The following is an 18,733-nucleotide window of genomic DNA, read 5'->3' on the forward strand; positions in this document are numbered from 1 at the left end:
GAAATTGCTTGTGTGCAGGTCTGTGTCTGACTCTTGTACCCCTGCATCCACACATAAATTCAAGATTTTATTATTTATTTTGTACGTAGGCCTTATAGTTAAAATAATTAATCTGGGTGAATAATAATAATAATAATAATAATAATAATAGAGCTTAACAAGCCCAATAAGGTTTCTCAGTGCAATTCTATTTCACAGACTGACAACAAAACTTCAGTCTGATCATTCTAATTCCTCTTTAACTAATCTAGCAGGAAAAAGGGAAACATCCCATACAGTAAAGAGCAACTTGCAATATCCATGTAGAATAGCAGAGCATGCTCTCCCTCATCAAGAGTGGGTTTGAATTTCATGCATGGTTTGCAAGTTGTCTCCTGTAGGTACTTATATATACATAATGCTCAAAATATTGCAAAAATAAGATCATTGTGTCTGCTTTGCAGATGGTGAAAGTCAGCCTAGTTTCACTAGTCACAAACAGAAGTTGAAGAATTGGAGTTCTGCATTTTACATCTCACAAACTGTAGGTAATAACCCTTTATAAATCTCTCTGAGATGTTACAGTAAGCAGGGAGGGTAATACCTAGGTTATGAGTCAGGAAAGCACTTTAGGCTCATGCTTAGAGGAGAATTAAACATGTGGTGAAAGTCAAGAGCACATGTAAGCACCTTGTCTGCAAAAGAATGACTTGTAAAAGCTCAGTCAGGGCTGTGTGCTTAGTCAGACTCAGTGTGGCCTGCTCTAAGTGAAGTCATGACTCATGACACTTAGAGATTCTGCCTAAAAAGTAAATATTGGGTATGGCCACAGCATGGTAAACTCACTCAAAATGCTGTGAGTACTTCCATAGAGGACACATCTAAAATGTAGAGAAAATATTCTGAATATGCAATGCATACCTCTTCATAAATATATAAACATATCTATAAGGATGTAGACATTCATTTTAATGTGAGCATTTGATTGTCAGAAAAAGAAATAAAATCTTCTCAGGACATCTGGTTCAGTATATGCAAATTTGAGTAAATTAGAAATACACTTAGCTATCTTAATTTAGGCTGCAGGTGGGTTTCCCTAGTTACATGCTGCAAAGGTGTAAACAGGCCTTTCATTGCCATTTTATAGTGACTGTAGGTATGAACAGAAGGTTTCAGTCAGTAATTACTGTAACCAGATGGATAATGGGATCCTTTACCATGTAATTTCAGGTTTGTTTCCCAGGCCTTCCTGTGGCTGTTTACAAAGTCCAGTAGCTTCATGATGGGTTTGTTTTGCTGGAAATTTGACTTTTGACTAGGACAATGGTGTTCCCACTTTAGGGGCTGTCCTGCACACCTGATTTTTGCTCAAAAGGGAGGATTGTGTTCCATGATCTTACTGTATACCATGATCTACTGTACAGTCCATCCCTGAACGTGTCTTGGATAAATATTTATCAGCAACTGATTTATTTCACCTGGATGTCGCCTGTTCAGAGGCTCAACCTTTCCGAACGTCACTGTGACCAACATATGCAATACTGTGCTCACAACATCATCAATGTTATCCCTTCATTGGATAACAGAGATGGAGCAGAAACCCTGGAGGAGAGGCAGAATTTGTGTAATGAACAGCTGGCATAACAGCAAATCAGACTTTCCACAAGCAGCCTTTGGAAAAAGAGATTAAAGCTGGAGGCGGGCATTGAGCTCCATGAGCCTTCCTAGTATTTCTCCCAAACTGACCTTACCTTCAGATTTTTAACATATTTGAGAACAGCAATTCAAGGGTTTCCTTCTAGATGCTCATGGCAAAGTTTCTCACACCTAATAAACAATAAAAGCAGAAATGAAATGTATGTTACCATGAATAGAATCAGTCCAAAGTTTGCTGCATATCCAGGCATGCGGTCACTCCATGTCAGTTTCTCCTTTTCATTCTGTAGGCAAAACACATAAAATAAGAGATGTGACAGAACTGTACAATAGGAAATATTATGATTAATAGGATTTGTTGTTGAGAACCATTCTCAATTCCTCTGCTGTGATTTTGAAGTTTATTATGCAATTCAGAACACGGATGTTTTTAAAGTAGGTTTTAATTGAAGATAAAGGAGGGGAAGAGTAAATAAGACATGTAGAAAATGTCTGCAAAATTAAGAAAATATCCTATGCAACTATGATTTAAGTATTTGAAAACATGTATTCAAGTCCTACTAAAGTTCATATCAGGAGAAATTCCTGAGATTGACTTTAATTCACATTTAGGCAAAGCAAGATTCAAGCGTTTATTTTGAATTGCTTCTTGTAAAACTACAGAAGAACAGTGCTTGAGACAGAAACCCTGATAAGAATGCTGACTACCATTGAACCCAGATTTTTTTCCTAATGGTCACAAGCACCAAATATAACCCCTCAGATAGTTATTGGCAAGGCACCCCAATCCTTCCCCTGGTACTTGTTTTATAGCAAAGGGAAACTACAAAGGTAAGGCCCCTCTGATCCCCACTGCCAACCTTGTTTTTTTAATGCATAAACAGCATCTCCTTCTTCCCTGCATAATTTAAAGCAACTGTGATCATTGAAATCCAGTACACTTTTTCCCTCCCCACACAAACTCAACTCCAGCCCCAGCTGCATGTACATATAAAGAAGACATTTGAAGATGGATTTATGTGAGAAATATGATTCCCTCCTCTCAAAATAGATTTCTTAAAATAATAATAAGGTCGCTACTTTGTTTAAGTTAAACTAAAACTATATAATCAAATTAACTAAGGGCACAAAGCCAGCTGCTGTTGGTATTTCTGTGAAGCACCGCTGCTGCCCCATGGACCAGTACTGTCCTTACACTGGAGTTAGCCCAGAGTGATTCTGAATTTAAATGAGTTTAAATCAGATTAGAATTCAGGTCCAAGGTTGCCTATAAACCATTTCCAAGGCACAATTGCCCATGGATAAACATAAAAATCTGGGAGTGTTTTGCCTTTGTAAGAAGCTTTCCCAAAGTAGAATTAGGAATGCAGCATATAAGTGCAGAAATGCAGCTGTGGATTTTCTAACTGGGATGTGGAATTAGACCTAGGACATAACCCTGCCTTATACATCCATTGCCATGGTGGTGGTGGTGCCTCAGACACTGGGAGAGATCATTACTCAGCAGCCCCTCTTGTGACCGCGTCTCCTTCGGGACAGTCCTGGAAGCACTGGGGCACAGCAGACCCAACCAGAAGCACCAATAATTTGGCCCAGTGTACACAGCACAAAAATACTCTTTACAGTTCATACACAGAGTCCAGCATGTAGCCGGAATGCTACTTGAAAAAGCATTCCTGTGAATGCACACATGCGTTTAATTGCATTTTGGCCGTTACACACTCAGCAATTCTACAGGACATAAAGAATTTCTAAGTGATTATATTCCCAGAAGGCTTGAAGGAAACCACATTTTACAGTATCACTAGGGGCTGTATGGGGCTGTGCTTTGTACTTGTGCTGAACACAGGGCTGATAATAGAGGTGGGTTTGTTATTGTGGAGCAGAGCTTACACTGAGCCAAGCCTTTCCTGCTTTTCTGCTGCCACACTGCTGAAAGAATTTAGGAGGAGACACAGCCAGAACAGGTGACCCCAACTGACCAAAGGGACATTCCAAACCTTATGACATCACGATCAGTGTATAAAGTGGGGGGAAGAAGGAGGAAGGGAGGGATGTTTGGAGTAATGGTGTCTGTCTTCCTGAGAAACTGTTGCATGTGATGGAGCCCTGCTCTCCTGGGGATAGCTGAACAGCTGCCAGCCATGGCAAGCAGGGAATTAATTCCTTGTTTTGCTTTGCTATAAAGCTACCTTTATCCCAACCAGGGATTTTCTGCCTTTTAACCTTCCAATTCTTTCCCCAGTCCTGCTGTTGGGGAAGTGTGTGGTTGCTGGCTGGGGTTACACCAGGATGGTCAGCAGGCCGTCTTCTCAGCTTACTCTTTCATGTATTGCTTCCTTGAACCTTATTTCTCCATGCGTTTGCCATGGACTGTAGCACTGAGCCAAAGGGAGATCTGAACAACGTGAGGAGTTGCTAAGCCAACAAGAGAATAAAGGCAATGTTGGATGAAGAAACTGAGCTACTTAGCGTACACCGCCAAAAACAAACCTGGAAATTTAACTCAATATCCCAGATCTCCCAGTTCATCATAGTCTATCCCAGTCCATCTCAGAAGTTTCAGTTCCTTGTATTCCCTCCCAGAGCTCCTAGTCCATCTCAGTTTTTCCCAGTTCATCCTCATCCATCCAGGCAGTGGAAAGCTACCTTCTGTTCTTGTGACCAGAGACAGGGTCTCTGGACCCCAGAAATGGAATGAAGCTGAGTCAGGGAAGGTTTAGGGTGGACAGCAGGAAACCACCCCCAGAGGGTGGTTGGGCACTGAACAGGGAATTCCTATTTCCCCAGGGAACTGTCATATCCCCAGGGCTGCCAGAGCTCCAGGAGCTTTTGGACAACACTGCCAGGCACAGGGTGGCATTGTTGGGGGATCCTGTGCAGGGTCAGGAGCTGGGCTGGAAGATCCTCTATTTGGAGCAGCCCAAAAACGTAAGTATTGATCAACACAACAAGACAAAATGGATCATCTGTAAAACAATCTCATGACAGATATGTTACGCTGAGGAACATTCTCCATGATGAACTGTGTTGCAGGGGAATATTTATATGCAGACAGAAAACCTCATAATATAAATTGTTTGGTTTTGTGCCAGAGGCAAACTAAAAGATTTACTTTAAAAATCTTACTTTTGTTTTCCTTCAATACAATGACAGATTTAAAATTCTAGTGGAGGAAAAAGCAGGTTTTGGTCTGTGTGCAGTGATGTGTTCCTGTTTTAATGTTTAATCATGTTTGGAATGTATTCCTTAAAGAGCTACAGCTCTTTCCCTATTAAAAATAAAAAGTGAAATTAAAAATATTCAAAAAAGAAAGAAAGATAAAATTAAATTTCTTCTTCATTTTTCTGGACAGTTTATTTCCATATGAGTTACCTAACATGGCAAAGATCCAGCTCTGCATCTTCAGGATGGGCTTCTGGGCTGTGGAAACCTGGAAGTACTCTGCACTTGGACAGCACCAGGCAGCTTTTGGAAACAGTTCTATGCTTCTCTTTGAATTAAACCACAGCCACTTTGCTCAGATCACAAGTATTCCAGTTATTAATTGATATTTTTCCCTCAAGATGACACCTCCTCCAAACAGGTGTTTCTAACCATCAGCAATGCCAACTCAACCTGCACTTGGGGAGTACAACCAGAAATTTACTTTATTCTCCATCCTGCTTTGTAGCTCCAGTGCTGAAATTCAGTGTCTTCATTGTGGTTGCACCTGGGTAATCTCAATGATTTCAGCGGACTTGCACAGAGCTGTAATAACTGAATGAAATTCAGTAAAAGATGCTCAGGAAAGAACAAAATCTAGGACTCCTCTCTAAGGTCTTACACTGCTAGCAACAAAAATAAGCTACAAAATTATATTTCCAATAACAAAATCCAGAAATTCATTTCTAAGTATGCCCAGGAAGCTTCAAATAAGTAATTGCCATTTTTATAAGCACACATTTCTTAGTAGATTTCTAATTTAATTTCTAGTTCAATACAAAAGCTTTAATTTGTATAAAAACTGCACTGTCCAAATGAGCACCTAGAAATATGGATTGTGGTATAAATGCAGTTCTTTTGTATTTATGTGGCACCTGAAGCACTGTCTGTGCCCTGCAGGCTCAAGACAAGGCATAAAGCAAGCTGCTTCTGAAATAAGGGGTCCCTATAGTGTTACTTTGGCCTGGAAATAAGTTTAAGACAAGGAGAAATGGATCCTTCAGAGACATTTGCAAACTATGAGCCAGAAAAGGCCGGCAGAATGTGCAGTTGTGAAAAATAACCAGTTCCAGGGTGATGTCACAAAAAGAGGCATAATCAAGGACTGCATTCCTGGGGTCATGCAGTAGCCACAATGGTCATTACAATTAAGAAAATTCGGCCGAGTTCATGGGATTCTTTCAGTCTGTATTGGGACTAACACTTTTTGAGGGATTGTATTAGCCCTCAGACTTCTGTGAGGAAAGCAAAAACTGCTGTCATGCTGAGCACCTGCAATGCCTGTGTCTATCCCTGTCTGAATCTAGAAGTTCTATTTTCACACTCCCACTTGAAGCAAAAGAAAGCGCTTTTGATTTCAAACCCATTAAAAGAGAACTTAACTTCTATTCTTCTCGCTCAAGCAGCAATTTTAACAGTAAACGTGGTTGTGTTTTGTGAGCAATGTTCTGTCTCAGGACTGCACATGGAAAACAAACTGCCAAGGTTCATTTGGAGGCACATGAAGAACTGCAAAACCTTTAATTAAAATTTTTTGCTGTCCTTGAAACATGCAGAGTAGCACAGACACACCACATCTGTCAGTGGAGCTTTCAGTGGACACACTCTAAATCTTAACTGTGGAAGCAATGCAGAACAGAGAGCTTTAAGAAGTGTGTGCAAGGCTCAGTACTGGGATCATGGAAATTAATGGATTTTGAGGCTAAGCAATGTTATTTTTAACCACCCAGTCTTAGTTTCCTTTGTAACCACACAACTTCCTTGAGAAATTTTTTGCTATAAGGATAATAAATGTGATTTAACTATTTAAAAAAAACCTCTAACCACAGCTTGAGCATTTGTGTGATGAACAGTCAGTTACAAGCCTTATTAGGTCATTCAAATTGCTAATTACCTTAGCTGTTGAAAATGTATGGTGTATTTCCAAGCTGAATTTGCCCATCTGCATCCTTCAGCCTTATCATTTACCTGCAAAATTGTCAGTTAAGAGCATCTACTGAGAGACTTCTGAGGTGTGGCTGTGCGTTCTTCTGAACTATGATCAGGCCACCTCGTGGTTTTTAAGCTGGCTGAGGCCACTCCCTCAGAATGGGAACCATGAACCAAGCCCACAGCTGTATTTCTTCTCCTGTAATGGGGTTGGAAGTAAATCTCTCACAGGCTACAGCCTTGACATGGGCAACCGACTTGACTCTCCACATAACAGGGCTCATGGAAGTGTGTGTGAGTAGCCAAGTCTCTGTGCCTCAGGAGACTCAGCCCTCCCACAGGACCAGAAATATGTCATGTGGTGGGTGAGGGCTGTGCTTCCGGCCATTGAGCCTGGCAGGAAAAAGGATACCAGCCTCATCTCTGTCAGTGGAGATGCTAGCAGCATGGAGGGAAGAACCCATGAATCCAAGAGCTTTGTACTCCTTATGAGTCTTAACACTACATTCTGAAATTCCTAATGAAAAACAAAAAGTCCCAGAGTGGCTGCGGCTGCCCCATCCCTGGAAGTGTCCAAGGCCAAGTTGAATGGGGCTTGGAGAACCTAGGATAGTGGAAGGTGTCCCTGCCCATGGCAGGGGCTTGGAACTGTGTGGTCTTTAAGGTGCCTTCCAATCCAGGCTATCCCATGATTCTATGACATTTGCACAGCATTTGACACACACACACATATATATATATACACATATTAAATGTATGTAAATGTATGTCTCATGCACGCAAAGAGTACCTTGATAAAAACTAATGACTTGGAGTATATTTGTGTTAATATTTCAAGCTGTTTCCTTCACACAGTAATAATAACAAAGGCTGGAGGTCTGCTCTCACTGTAATTTAAATCTGTAAAGCCAGACTTGGTTAAATTAATATGCTGCAATTTACTAAGGAATAAAAATGGTTCCTTTGCTGCAGTTAAACTTCTTTTGACACTGGCACTCAATGCACTGTGGCATATTACAATCTTTATTGTGTGAGTGGCATTAAGGTGCTTAGACTTTATATCGCTGTTTAATATCAAGTGCTTGATATTTACATACGGTTCAAGTGAAAACTGGCAGCACTTAGTCTTTTACAATGACAGTTTAACATATGGCTTTCCAAGTATGAATTATTTATGTCAACTTGAAGCCATTCAGAATATTACCAGGAAAACACTGTCATTTGCACAAACAATAGGGTTACATCTGTAGTCATAAATATTCATTGTTTGTCAGTGCTCTTTGTAGATGGTTAATAAATCATAATGAGGCTGATCCTGAGAAGGCAAAGGGCCAGCTGTACAAATACATCTGGTGGGATTTCCAAAGCCCCTGACTGTGGTACCTGGGCCTGCCATAGTAGAGAAGGTGGTACTGGAATGTCACAAATTCAGCTCAGGGCATGAAGGGATACCCTGTCACCTGCTCAGCTTTTATTTTTTCAATGTATCTCCTGAAAAGTCCCCAAGAATGTGATGAAATACCACATGTGGCTTTAAAATACTCTTAAATAAATAAAGTCAAGCATAAGGAAGACAGATTTTGAGCCAGACATGTGCCTACTTTACTTTGCATGATTAAATCAATTTACTACACTTTGATATTGACTGGATATGGAACTATCAGGGGAAACAAAGTGAGTTTCAAAAACTGAATTTAGAAAAAAAAATTGGATTTCACTGTCTTGGAGTTCACTGGATCTCCAATCTTCACTTTGTACCCTGAAATCCAGAGCACCGCTATTGTAATAGTCAATCTGGTTTCACACTTTGCCATGTAAACTGTGAACATCTAATGGAGAAGTTAACAGAATAATAAGCACAACCCACTTTAAAACAATTTATCAAGCATAACTTTAAAAAAAAATTACCTTTTAGTAGTTCCCATAATTCAGCACCATTTAAATTACTGGAAGGGATTTAATTTAAGAGTTTCCCCCTTAAATTTTTAAGCATAGGACTAACAGCTCTATATGAGTCCATTGGTTACACAATCAGTTCCCAACTACTTGTAGTATCTCGTCTTAAAATATAAAAATGTGCAAAATTATGTTATCTTTTGTAACATCAAGTCTATTTGTCACAGGTAGATAACAATTTATCTGAACTTCATCTTTAAAATCACTTGTTTAATCTCATTATACATTTCATATTAGCACTTTGGGTCCTGTGGAAGTAATGCAGTTGGCAATTTTGCAATTTGCAAAGCACAAATTACAGTTCTCGGAATTAAATTCAACTGAGCTTATGATTTCAGTTCTAGAAGAGATGCATTTAGTGCTAGACTCTGAGGAAAAATGTCCTTTCCATGTTCCCTTGAAATTTTTCTGGCCTAATGCTGTGTTGGTGTCCTAGCTGGAAGAATCTGGACTGAACATCTTTTTGCTGTGAAATCATCACAGAACTCCTAGTGAAGGAAAATCTCACTGTAAGGCTCTGGCATTGCACACTTAGAACATGATTCTCCATTGTCTTACACCATGTGAAGCCACTTATCCCCACACAAAGCGTGAGACAAAGATATGCAACACATTATCAGATTCCTTGGGTCACAATTTCAAATTTAGCTTACAAAAACTGCGAATGATCACACCGGCACAAGAGGAGAGCACAGTGGTGTAAATTTTAGCAACGTTTTTAAGCTGGTAATGAAAAGCTTGAGGAGCACAGGATGAATTAAAAGGGGGATGTGGCTATGCAAAATTCTTTCTCTGGCTCCAGACCATTTATTACCAGCTGTAAAGTATTAATTAAGTTTGTATTCTAACATTTGAATATGCTATAAAATTTGAAACACAGTTGCAGAACACAATCTACAGAGGCAAACCTTTGCCAATAACAGAGAGATGACGTGCAGAAAAGAGTTCTGGATAAATAGCAAATGGAAGACTAGAAGGATGGGAAAAGATACAAGAGCAAGGGGCTTCCAGCTCTCTCTGTTTTGCTCCAAAAAAGACACATTTTGGAGTTAGAAGAGTCCTGACCCTGCTTTCTCTGTCATTGTCATTGGCACTGCCCCTCGCTCTGATCCCATATCCAGGGAAAATATTTTGTTTGGCTAATCATGGTGAAAGTCTATAGCAAGTAGAAGTCCATAATGAGCGTCCCTGTACCTTCACACACACCCAGCCTCGCTCCAAAACCCAACAAGACTGGGGGAGTATAGTGATTAAGAGATGTCAATAAAACAAGGAAAGGCAAAGACAAGGAGGCAAACTCTATTAATGGAGTTGGAAGAGTAATGAAATACATACATTTTGGTATTATGAGCATTATATTTAGACATATATATATATATATATATATATATGTATATATATATATATATATATACACATTCCTGATGGTATCAAATTAGCAGTGACTTCCTCATGAATCACAGAACCAATCAAGTTGAAAAAGAACCCTGAGATCAGCGAGTCCAAGCTTGGACCAAACACCATCTCGTCAACTAAACCAGAGCAATGAGTGCCACATCCAGTCTTTCCTTAAACACCTCCAGGGATCGGGATTCCACTGTCTCTTTGGGCAACCCCTTTCAATGTCTAACTACCCTCTATGTGAAGAAATTCTTCCAACCTGATGTCCAACCTAAACTTCCCCTGGTCCATAGCAATTTAATTGCAAGTCCTTTCCAATTTCCAAACAGAAATGATAACTACTCATACACTGGGCTGAGTTGGGTAATATTTATTCCAATTGTATACGTGTGCTAAAACTATGTAGGAAACACACAAAACTCCCCAGAGGACTACTTCCTACCAGCATCCCAGATAATTTCCCCCTTTTCCCATATTTCTGAAGAAACAGTTGTGTTGGCAGTTGGCAGTAAAATGCAGATCTATTGAAAGATGCTTTGAAAAGCCTCATTTGAATTTATTATAAAGCAAGTTAGCAAAATTGAAAATAGTAGGCTTCACATTTAATTTTCTTAAAAATATTTCTCTGTGTCTTTCCTTCAATTAACAAAAAAAAAAAAAGGATGGAGTAGATCTATCAACAAAACAATGTCTGTAATTCCAAACCAAATAAGTGGTGAAAGTAGTGGAAACATGTACATGAAACTGTGAGGTGGTGTCTAGTCAGGGATCACAGTTTATCCTACATTTAACATGGCAACAACTCTCTAGGCCATGTCAATCGGGTTTCCAGAGAATACTAAATTAGGAAAGGTTGTGAATAGTGGAGAGAGCAGAGATTAAATACCAGGCTGTTGAGAAAGCAGAAATACAAGTGTGAAATAGAATGAGATCCAAGGAGGGCAAATTAAGACTGAGCCAACAAGGAGTATAATTTGAAACAGCAATAATGCTCAGCAAAGTAAAAAGTGATATCAAATATTCTTGGAGAGCAAGGAGTTACTGTGTGAAAATCAGGTCTGGAGAGTATAGAAAAGGTTGTAATTTATACTTGGATCATCCTCAGAGGTAGTGAGGAGATAAATGTCTTCAAATATTCACAGCCTGCATGGAGGTAAATTCTATGCATATGGTATGGAGTGAATTGGAGAGTGGTATGTGCAAAATCAGCCTTCTAACACATTCAAAATGCCAAAAACTCTGCATTCACCTCTAGAAAGGGATGAGCTTATGTTTCTCCCAGTTGTTTATGCATGGGAGAGAGCAAGTAGACTATGGGCACATGTATTGCACTGGATGAGCACAGACCTGAGCTGAGCCTACCTGGGCTCTTTCTAGAATTAGAGAAAAGATCACTGAGATGCTTGGGTATGAGGAGGATGCACTGAGAGGATGTCTGGCATAGCCATGAGTCAAATAGGGTGATTCGTGATGCTCTACCTCCCCCCAGAGACTTGCCCCAAGTTCTCATACCAAGCTAAAGAATTTCTGAATTTCTGGTGTTGTCACAGAAAACAGTGATATGGAATCTTGCATTTAAATGTCCCATTGCAATTGAATTTCAGCTAAAGGTAACAAAGAAAGGGGTTTTTCTCAAAAACAGGTTATAGTGTGAAGTCCTCAATGCAGTATTTCCGCAAAGTTCCCAAAGATATGCAGACGGATCCTCTCATTTGCTACAGTTCTTTGCACTCAACTGCTAGAATATTTTAAGGTTTCCCTCTATCCAAGGGAAAATTGTAGGGGTTTGTTGGGTGTCCTCTCTTGGCACAAACCTGATCTAAAAGTTTCTGTTACATAGAATGGTCTGGATTGGAAGAGACCTTTATCTCATCCACACCCTGCCATGGGTAGGGACACCTTCCACTAGCCCAGGTTGCTCCGAGCCCTGTCCAACCTGGCCTGGAACATTTCCAGGGATCGAGCAGCCCCACCTTCTCTGGGAAACCTGTGCCAGAGCCTCACCACCCTCACAGGAAAGAATTTCTTCCTAATATCCAATCTAAACCTGCTCTCTGTCAGTGTGAAGCCATTCCCCCTTGACTCGTCACTCCAAAGCCCTCATAGTTTACTTGTGTAATAAAGTCAGTCCCTGAACTTCCCATCAACCATGACTAAGTGGGAGGAAAGGCAATGCCAGGACAGAGAGAGCTTTTGTAGGGACCTCCCACTCATGTTTATTCTACGTGAATGACCTCTTTCAAAAAGGAAGAGACATGTTTGCTTTTCACCCTTAATAGAACAGGGTAACTGGTACAGCTGTACAGATGAGGGATGGAAAAAGCAAGATCTTTGGAATCTAGAAATGTTGAGGAATTCTCCATTACTTGCACTTTGAAATCAAGGCCATCTGCTTTTCTATAATTTTTTTAGTTTAGTTTGATAGTTCTTATGGATTTCCTGAAGGTTTCATTTAGCGACATTCTACAACTTGGGTAATAGAGGAAAGCAAGTTATATCAAAATCAAAGACAAAACATATTTTGAAGGAAATGTATGTAAAGAAAATAGATAAACAGTCTTCTTATATGTTGCTGATATAGAAAAAAAGTAAGTAGGGGATTAAAATACCAACAGGAAATTTAGATTGGGAATGAAGAAAACCCTTGGAACAGTAAATCCTCCGATTCTTCAAACAGATGTAGGTACTGCCTGGGAACAGTTCCATAACAAGGCCATGGTATCTTCACTGCTGAAGATTTCTAAAAACAGCTTAAAGAAATGCCTGGCAAATGACACTGGGTATAGCTGGTCCTGCTTTGGAGCACAGTGCAGGAACCGGATGTACCCTTCTAAGCTTAATTCCTGAGGGTTTTTTTGTTTTGGTTTTTTTTGGGTTTTCTGTTGGTTTTGTTGTTGTTGTTGTTTTCTGTAATACCTATCTACTGTTTTCTGTAATAGTTACTTGTTTTCTGTAATAACTTTGTGGACTGAAAACCATTGAAATTACTGTGAGCTCTTTCTATTTCTTTGTCCTGTTCAGAAAACTACAGAATGCTGATAAATCTCATGTATTTTCCTCAAATCATTAGTAAAAGAAATTTAAAACTTAAGTAGTTCAAGTCAACAATTACTGGTAGGATGTGAGTAGAGGTGTGGTCACTTATAAATTATTCTCATCACATATCCACTCATTTAACTCTTGTGAGCAAATACAACCATCTTACACCACTTCAGAGGCCACTGAAAGCATGTGCCTTATTACATGAAAGAGGATATTTAATATATGAAATATATTAAATATATCACAGAAATCCATTCCCCACAATATAACCAGGAAACTTGGATGTGACAAATGGCTTCACAGCAGGCTACACCTTGGCACAAAGGCAAGGAGTTACAGAGCCAACAGCTCACAAAGGTATTTTTCCCTTGTCCAGAGCAAGCCAATCCAAAAGAGCTGCCTTGTGTTGCCTTCGGAATATTCTGTCCTCCCATGACAAAAGCAGCACGCCCAACAGAGACCTATATCTTTGACCTGCAGCTGGGAAGTGTGACATCCTGAGTCAACAGACCTGTTGTCCTTGACACAATAAGAAAAAACACAAAGAGATGACTCTCATACCATACAGACAAGCAAACTGGCCTTCCAATAAGGCTAAATCTTAAATCAGTGAACAAAAGCATCGTGTCACTTGGTATTGGGGCCAAAATCGGTGCTAACCCTACAAAGTCTTGCAGCCTAGACACTACTCTAATGAAAAGATTGCTCAGATCTCTCAGAGTTCCATGGTCTAAACACAATCCTGAATACCCAGAGGTTCAGGCTTACTGATGTTGGCCCAACAGCTCATCCAAATCAGCAGTTTACAAAGCGTTGTTACCTGGCAATGGGTGAGGGAATAAAGGAGATATCTGATGTCTCAGACATCAGCTCCTGCATCACCCATTGCCTAAAATGCATAAATTCTCATGTCTGTAGAAGTGCCCAACAACCTATTGGCTTTTAACAGAGCTATGATTATCTACTCATGGGAATAATAGGATGGAATCATTCCATCAGAAACAAAGCAATTTCATTTATATCCAAATAAGATTGAACATATTAGCAACAGATTAAGCATCTGGAATCTTTAAAATAATTCAACTAAATGTGCAATGTTATTAAGAAAATATGTGTGTTTTTTCTATTGTCTAATACTTATTTCCCCACAGATGATCTTTCTCAGGCAGCAGGAAGAACAGCCAAAAAAACCCAGTTTGCTTATTTGATCAAGAAATGATCTATTTACTCAGTATTTTAAAGAAGGCAAAAACTAACACTGTGACTGTCCTGCCAGGCATGGTGTATGGTTGGTCAATGGAACCCTAAGATCTGGTTTACAAAGGTCTGGAAGTGATACAACACTGGCAGGTTCAAATGAGACTTGCCATCTCAGTGCACTCAAACAGTTCAAACTCCCAAGTCCAAATCTCCAACACTGCGCTTTGGGGCCTTCAAAAGCCGAGCAAGGATTTGCAGCTCTCCTTTTCTTTACTACTATCCATAATATAGATATAAATATCACCCACATCCACCTGTTTCTCTTTTCCTGAACTACCCCATTGCCAGTACCCCCAGGGATGCCAGGTGGCTTTTCTTCATGAAAACAAGCTGTTTGGAGATGCTATTTCATATGGATTGCCAGCCTTTGAAACCAGAATGTCCTCTGGGGACAAGGTGTGGATGGGATGTTTCCCCAGCCACCACAAAAGAAGCTCTGTCACAATTTCTAGCCCCATAGATTTATTCTGCCCTAGAAATAACCCAGACATCATAAGGCCCCTTTGTCACAGAACTTCTGGAGTGCACATTTTTCCATTCTTTGCCTTATTCTTCTGCAAGACACATATTTTCTTTGTGCTGTCTCCCACCAGAAATCTTCTCTGGAGTGAGGAACAGGCATCTTTCCATTGGCGCCTCACAGAAAATCTATGGATTATTTTGTCAACATCATTCCTTTCTTAGCATTTCTCTTCTGGAGTCCCATACGGACCTGTTCAAGGGTGTCCAGAGCAGGGAGACCAAGAGAATCAGAGGGATGGAGCAGCTCTGCTGGGAGGAAAGGCTGAGGGAATTGGGATTGTTCAGCCTGGAGAGGAAAAGGCTTTGGGGTGACCTCATTGTGCCCTTGCAGTGCCTGAAGGGAACCCACAGGGAAGATGGAGAGAGACTCTTGACAAGGGCCTGGAGTGACAGGACAAGGGGGAATGGCTTCACACTAATAGAGAGCAGGTTTAGATTGGATATTGGGAAGAAATTCTTCCCTGTGAGGGTGGTAAGGCAATTGAATAGGTTTCTCACAGCAGCTGCGGCTGCCCCATCCCTGCAAGGGTTCCAGGCCAGGTTGGATGGGGCTCTGAGCAACCTGGGCTAGTGGAAGGTGTCCCTACAAAGGGCTAGGACAAGGTGATTTTTAAAGTCCCTTCCCAAACAGGCCATTCTGTGATTCTATGATTTCTTCATACATATTATGTGGTTTCACCTTAAAGAATCTCCAGCACAGAACTAATTCATATCAAATCCCATTTGCTTTGAAGACATTGGCCACTGTTTCTCTTAGCAAAGGTCTCTGTCTTTGCTCCTTCTTTTGCCCAGTCTTCTAATTCTACCCACAGAACCAACACTGGTTCCACTACAATGAACAGGCATTCTGCTCCTATTTTCCTCTCACTGCTTCTCCTCATGTGTTTATGTTGTTCACCAGCTCCCTGTTAAAATTTTCACCTCAGGTTGGAGTCTCTCAGTGATAGAGATCATAAGGGTCAGTAAAATGAAGAAAATGGACCAAAGAGTCCTCCTCATGCTAAAAAAAGAGTCAATAGGTCTGTTATGAAAGGTGGCAATGAAAAGTTGGGCTTCATAGACATTTAAGCAAGATAAGAGGGCAATACATTTTTTCCTCTTCAATTTAAGTTTCACTGCATTCCACAAAAAGAAAAGAAAAGGAGAGAGATATGTCCCAAATTAGGATGGAAAGCTAAAGTGCTTGTTTTCAAAAATGTTTTTAATTACTGTGAACCAATACGTCAACAACTTATATTTTTTTTCATTTCTTCTATTTTTAAAACGTTTCCAACATAAATTCCATTTTGAAATAAGGAGTAATTTAAAAACAACAGTTGGAAACTCATCACTCTATAAAAGTTGAACTTAGATATTTTATTAAAATCAAAACATGTTTTACTAAAAAAAATAGCTGCAGCAAACAGTATGTTAGTGGGGGAGAGTTTGAATATATGGGGGCAAAATGCTGAGAAGAATTTAGCATTTGTAAATAGAGACATATTTCATCACAATTTTTTTAAAGTTTTATCAGAATAGAAAATAAATCTCTGCAGCACCACTATGTATTGTCCATATTTGTATAGGGAAGCTTAGGAGAAAAACAGTGAAAGTCTAATTCCTGCAGTAGTAATAAAACACTAAGAATTATGGTTCTATAATAACTATATTAAGAAGAAACATTTTTTCATATGTTTGTAATTACAGTGAGAGGAAACATCCTGATCAAAAGTGACAAAGATGATCTTTAAGTTCCGTGGACTCAAAATTCTATATTATATTAAAAATATTGCTTCAAAGGCCCCACCATGCCTGAAATTCATTATCCTTTTGAATAGAGGAGCTGTGGAATCATAGAATGGTTCCTTGGGTGGGAAGGGACCTTAAAGATCAACCAGTTTCAATCCCCTGCTACAGGCAGGGACACTTTCCACTATCCCAGGTTGCTCAGAGCCCCAACCAGCCTGGCCTTGGACAGTTCCAGGGATGTGGCCTGTCATTACAGTTAAATCCAAGCTACAGCCCTGTTTTGGGAGAACTCCTGTGTTTAACTCCAATTGTTTTAGATTTGTCACTGCTTCATGCACAATTTAATAATTTCACACTCAAGCTGTTAATGCAAGCCCTAATTGAGCTAAGAGAGTCCTGAACATTCAGTAGCACACCTAAGATAAAGCTATTTTCAGTTTCAGCTCAAAATAGGTCCATTGGGACCAATGTATTACCTGCAGGGATACACCATGCTATTCCATAAGCGGATTGGCAGAAAACTCCATTGTGTCGCTGTCATATTCCTCTCCACATGTTACAATCCAGAAAAACACAAAGACATAGCAACTCCTCTTCCTGGTACTTTCAGGTTTTTTGCATCCTTGGTACCAGAGCCTGTTCTGCTACTGCCTGTGAGATTTGAACTCCTATTGGGTTCCCCCCCACTGGAGGTCACTGCTATATGGACAGATAGCCATGGAATAATACTACCCATACAAAAGCAGGGCCTTAATTTTTATTTTTTATGTTTTCATAGTTTGCAAAATCTGCAGCCTAAAGTAACAATTAGCCCTCTGAAGAACCTTTGCTGCAGAGCTCATAAGCATCACAATAATTGATCCATTTCCTGACCTTTGGAAAAGAGTGCTGTGAACTATGAAGTCATACCTCAGCTGAAGCAAAGCTTTGGGCCATGTTTCATAGTTTGATAACACTTGTATTAATAAAGAAATGTGCCCCATGTCTAGTGCTTGATATAGGAAAGGTGTAGAGTCAGCAAAATGTTAATTTTAATAGTAATAATAATTTTTACAGTATGAGCTAGTTGTGCATCAATCTGCCTAATTGTTCCACTTCTCAACTGTACTACATTTGTTTCTGCTTCTTCCACGCAGAACTGTGTAAAAGCTGAGCCCTAGGGTATGAGCCAGAGCCTTGGGCTGGGTAACACCAACACAGAAGTGTTTGCTTTAGGCAAAGAAACACACAGAGTGTTCCGGCACAGTCCCCACAGCAATAGCACATCCTGAGGAAAAGCTGAGAAGGAATAGACAAGGATAAGAGGTGTGTGGCCGCATAAAAACATGAGCATGACAAAGAAATATAAGTAGAATGAAGCAAGTGCCAGGCAGCCATCTTTGAGATCACAGACTCACAACATCCTTAGGGTTGGAGGGGACTGCTGGAGATCATCCAGTCCAAGCCCCCTGCCCAGAGAAGATGCAGCTACCCCGTCCCTCGAAGTGTCCAAGGCCAGGCTGGATGGGACTCTGAGCAACCTGGTCTGGTGCAAAGTGTCCCTGCCTGTCCTGGGGTGACGTTATGATGCTTGTATCCCCATTCATCTGTTCTATGCCTTTAAGACCAGCTCTGAAGAGTGGAAGTTTTGTTTGGGTTTCTCTTATCAGGGACACAGAGACGAGCAGTACATAGGGCTGTTTTTCACTTCTTGCTTCAGCTTGCTGCTTTGCTTGCTCCCTTTTCTGCTCTTGCTTCTGCTCTGCTTTGGCCTCTGCTTATTAGCTAGTTCTAGCTAAACAGTCCACATCCCTTCCTGGACTGTTTCTCCTCTCCTGTTTCTGTGACCATCTCGAACCTGCTCCAGACTGGGACCCGAGAAACACTGAGGGTTTGCACCATTTTGGCCTGCAGCAGCTGCCCCAGCGCCGGAGGGACTGAGAACAGAGCAACCACCCCCGAAAGAGACTTTCTGATTTTGTCATCTTTCTCAGAGCGGTGTCATCTGGTATTGTTAATTTTGTGTGCTGGGGGGTGCTGGGCCAGTCAAATAAACAGGTTCTTTCCACCTCTCTCC

General features: G+C 40.4%; 1 protein-coding gene across 1 annotated transcript in view; it reads right to left on the minus strand.

Annotated features, from left to right (window-relative positions):
- The window catches only part of ANO2 (anoctamin 2), a 148,404-nt gene that overhangs the window by 35,126 nt on the left and 94,545 nt on the right, over positions 1-18,733 (minus strand). Inside the window, exon 15 of the mRNA XM_054281997.1 lies at positions 1,845-1,919. Coding sequence (XP_054137972.1) covers positions 1,845-1,919 — 75 coding nt within the window. The remainder of the gene's footprint in view (positions 1-1,844; positions 1,920-18,733) is intronic.

Source organism: Melozone crissalis, unplaced genomic scaffold, assembly GCF_028551555.1.
Source record: "Melozone crissalis strain CALT ecotype California unplaced genomic scaffold, PUWL_Pcris_2 ptg000033l_1, whole genome shotgun sequence".
Classification (NCBI taxonomy): domain Eukaryota; kingdom Metazoa; phylum Chordata; class Aves; order Passeriformes; family Passerellidae; genus Melozone; species Melozone crissalis.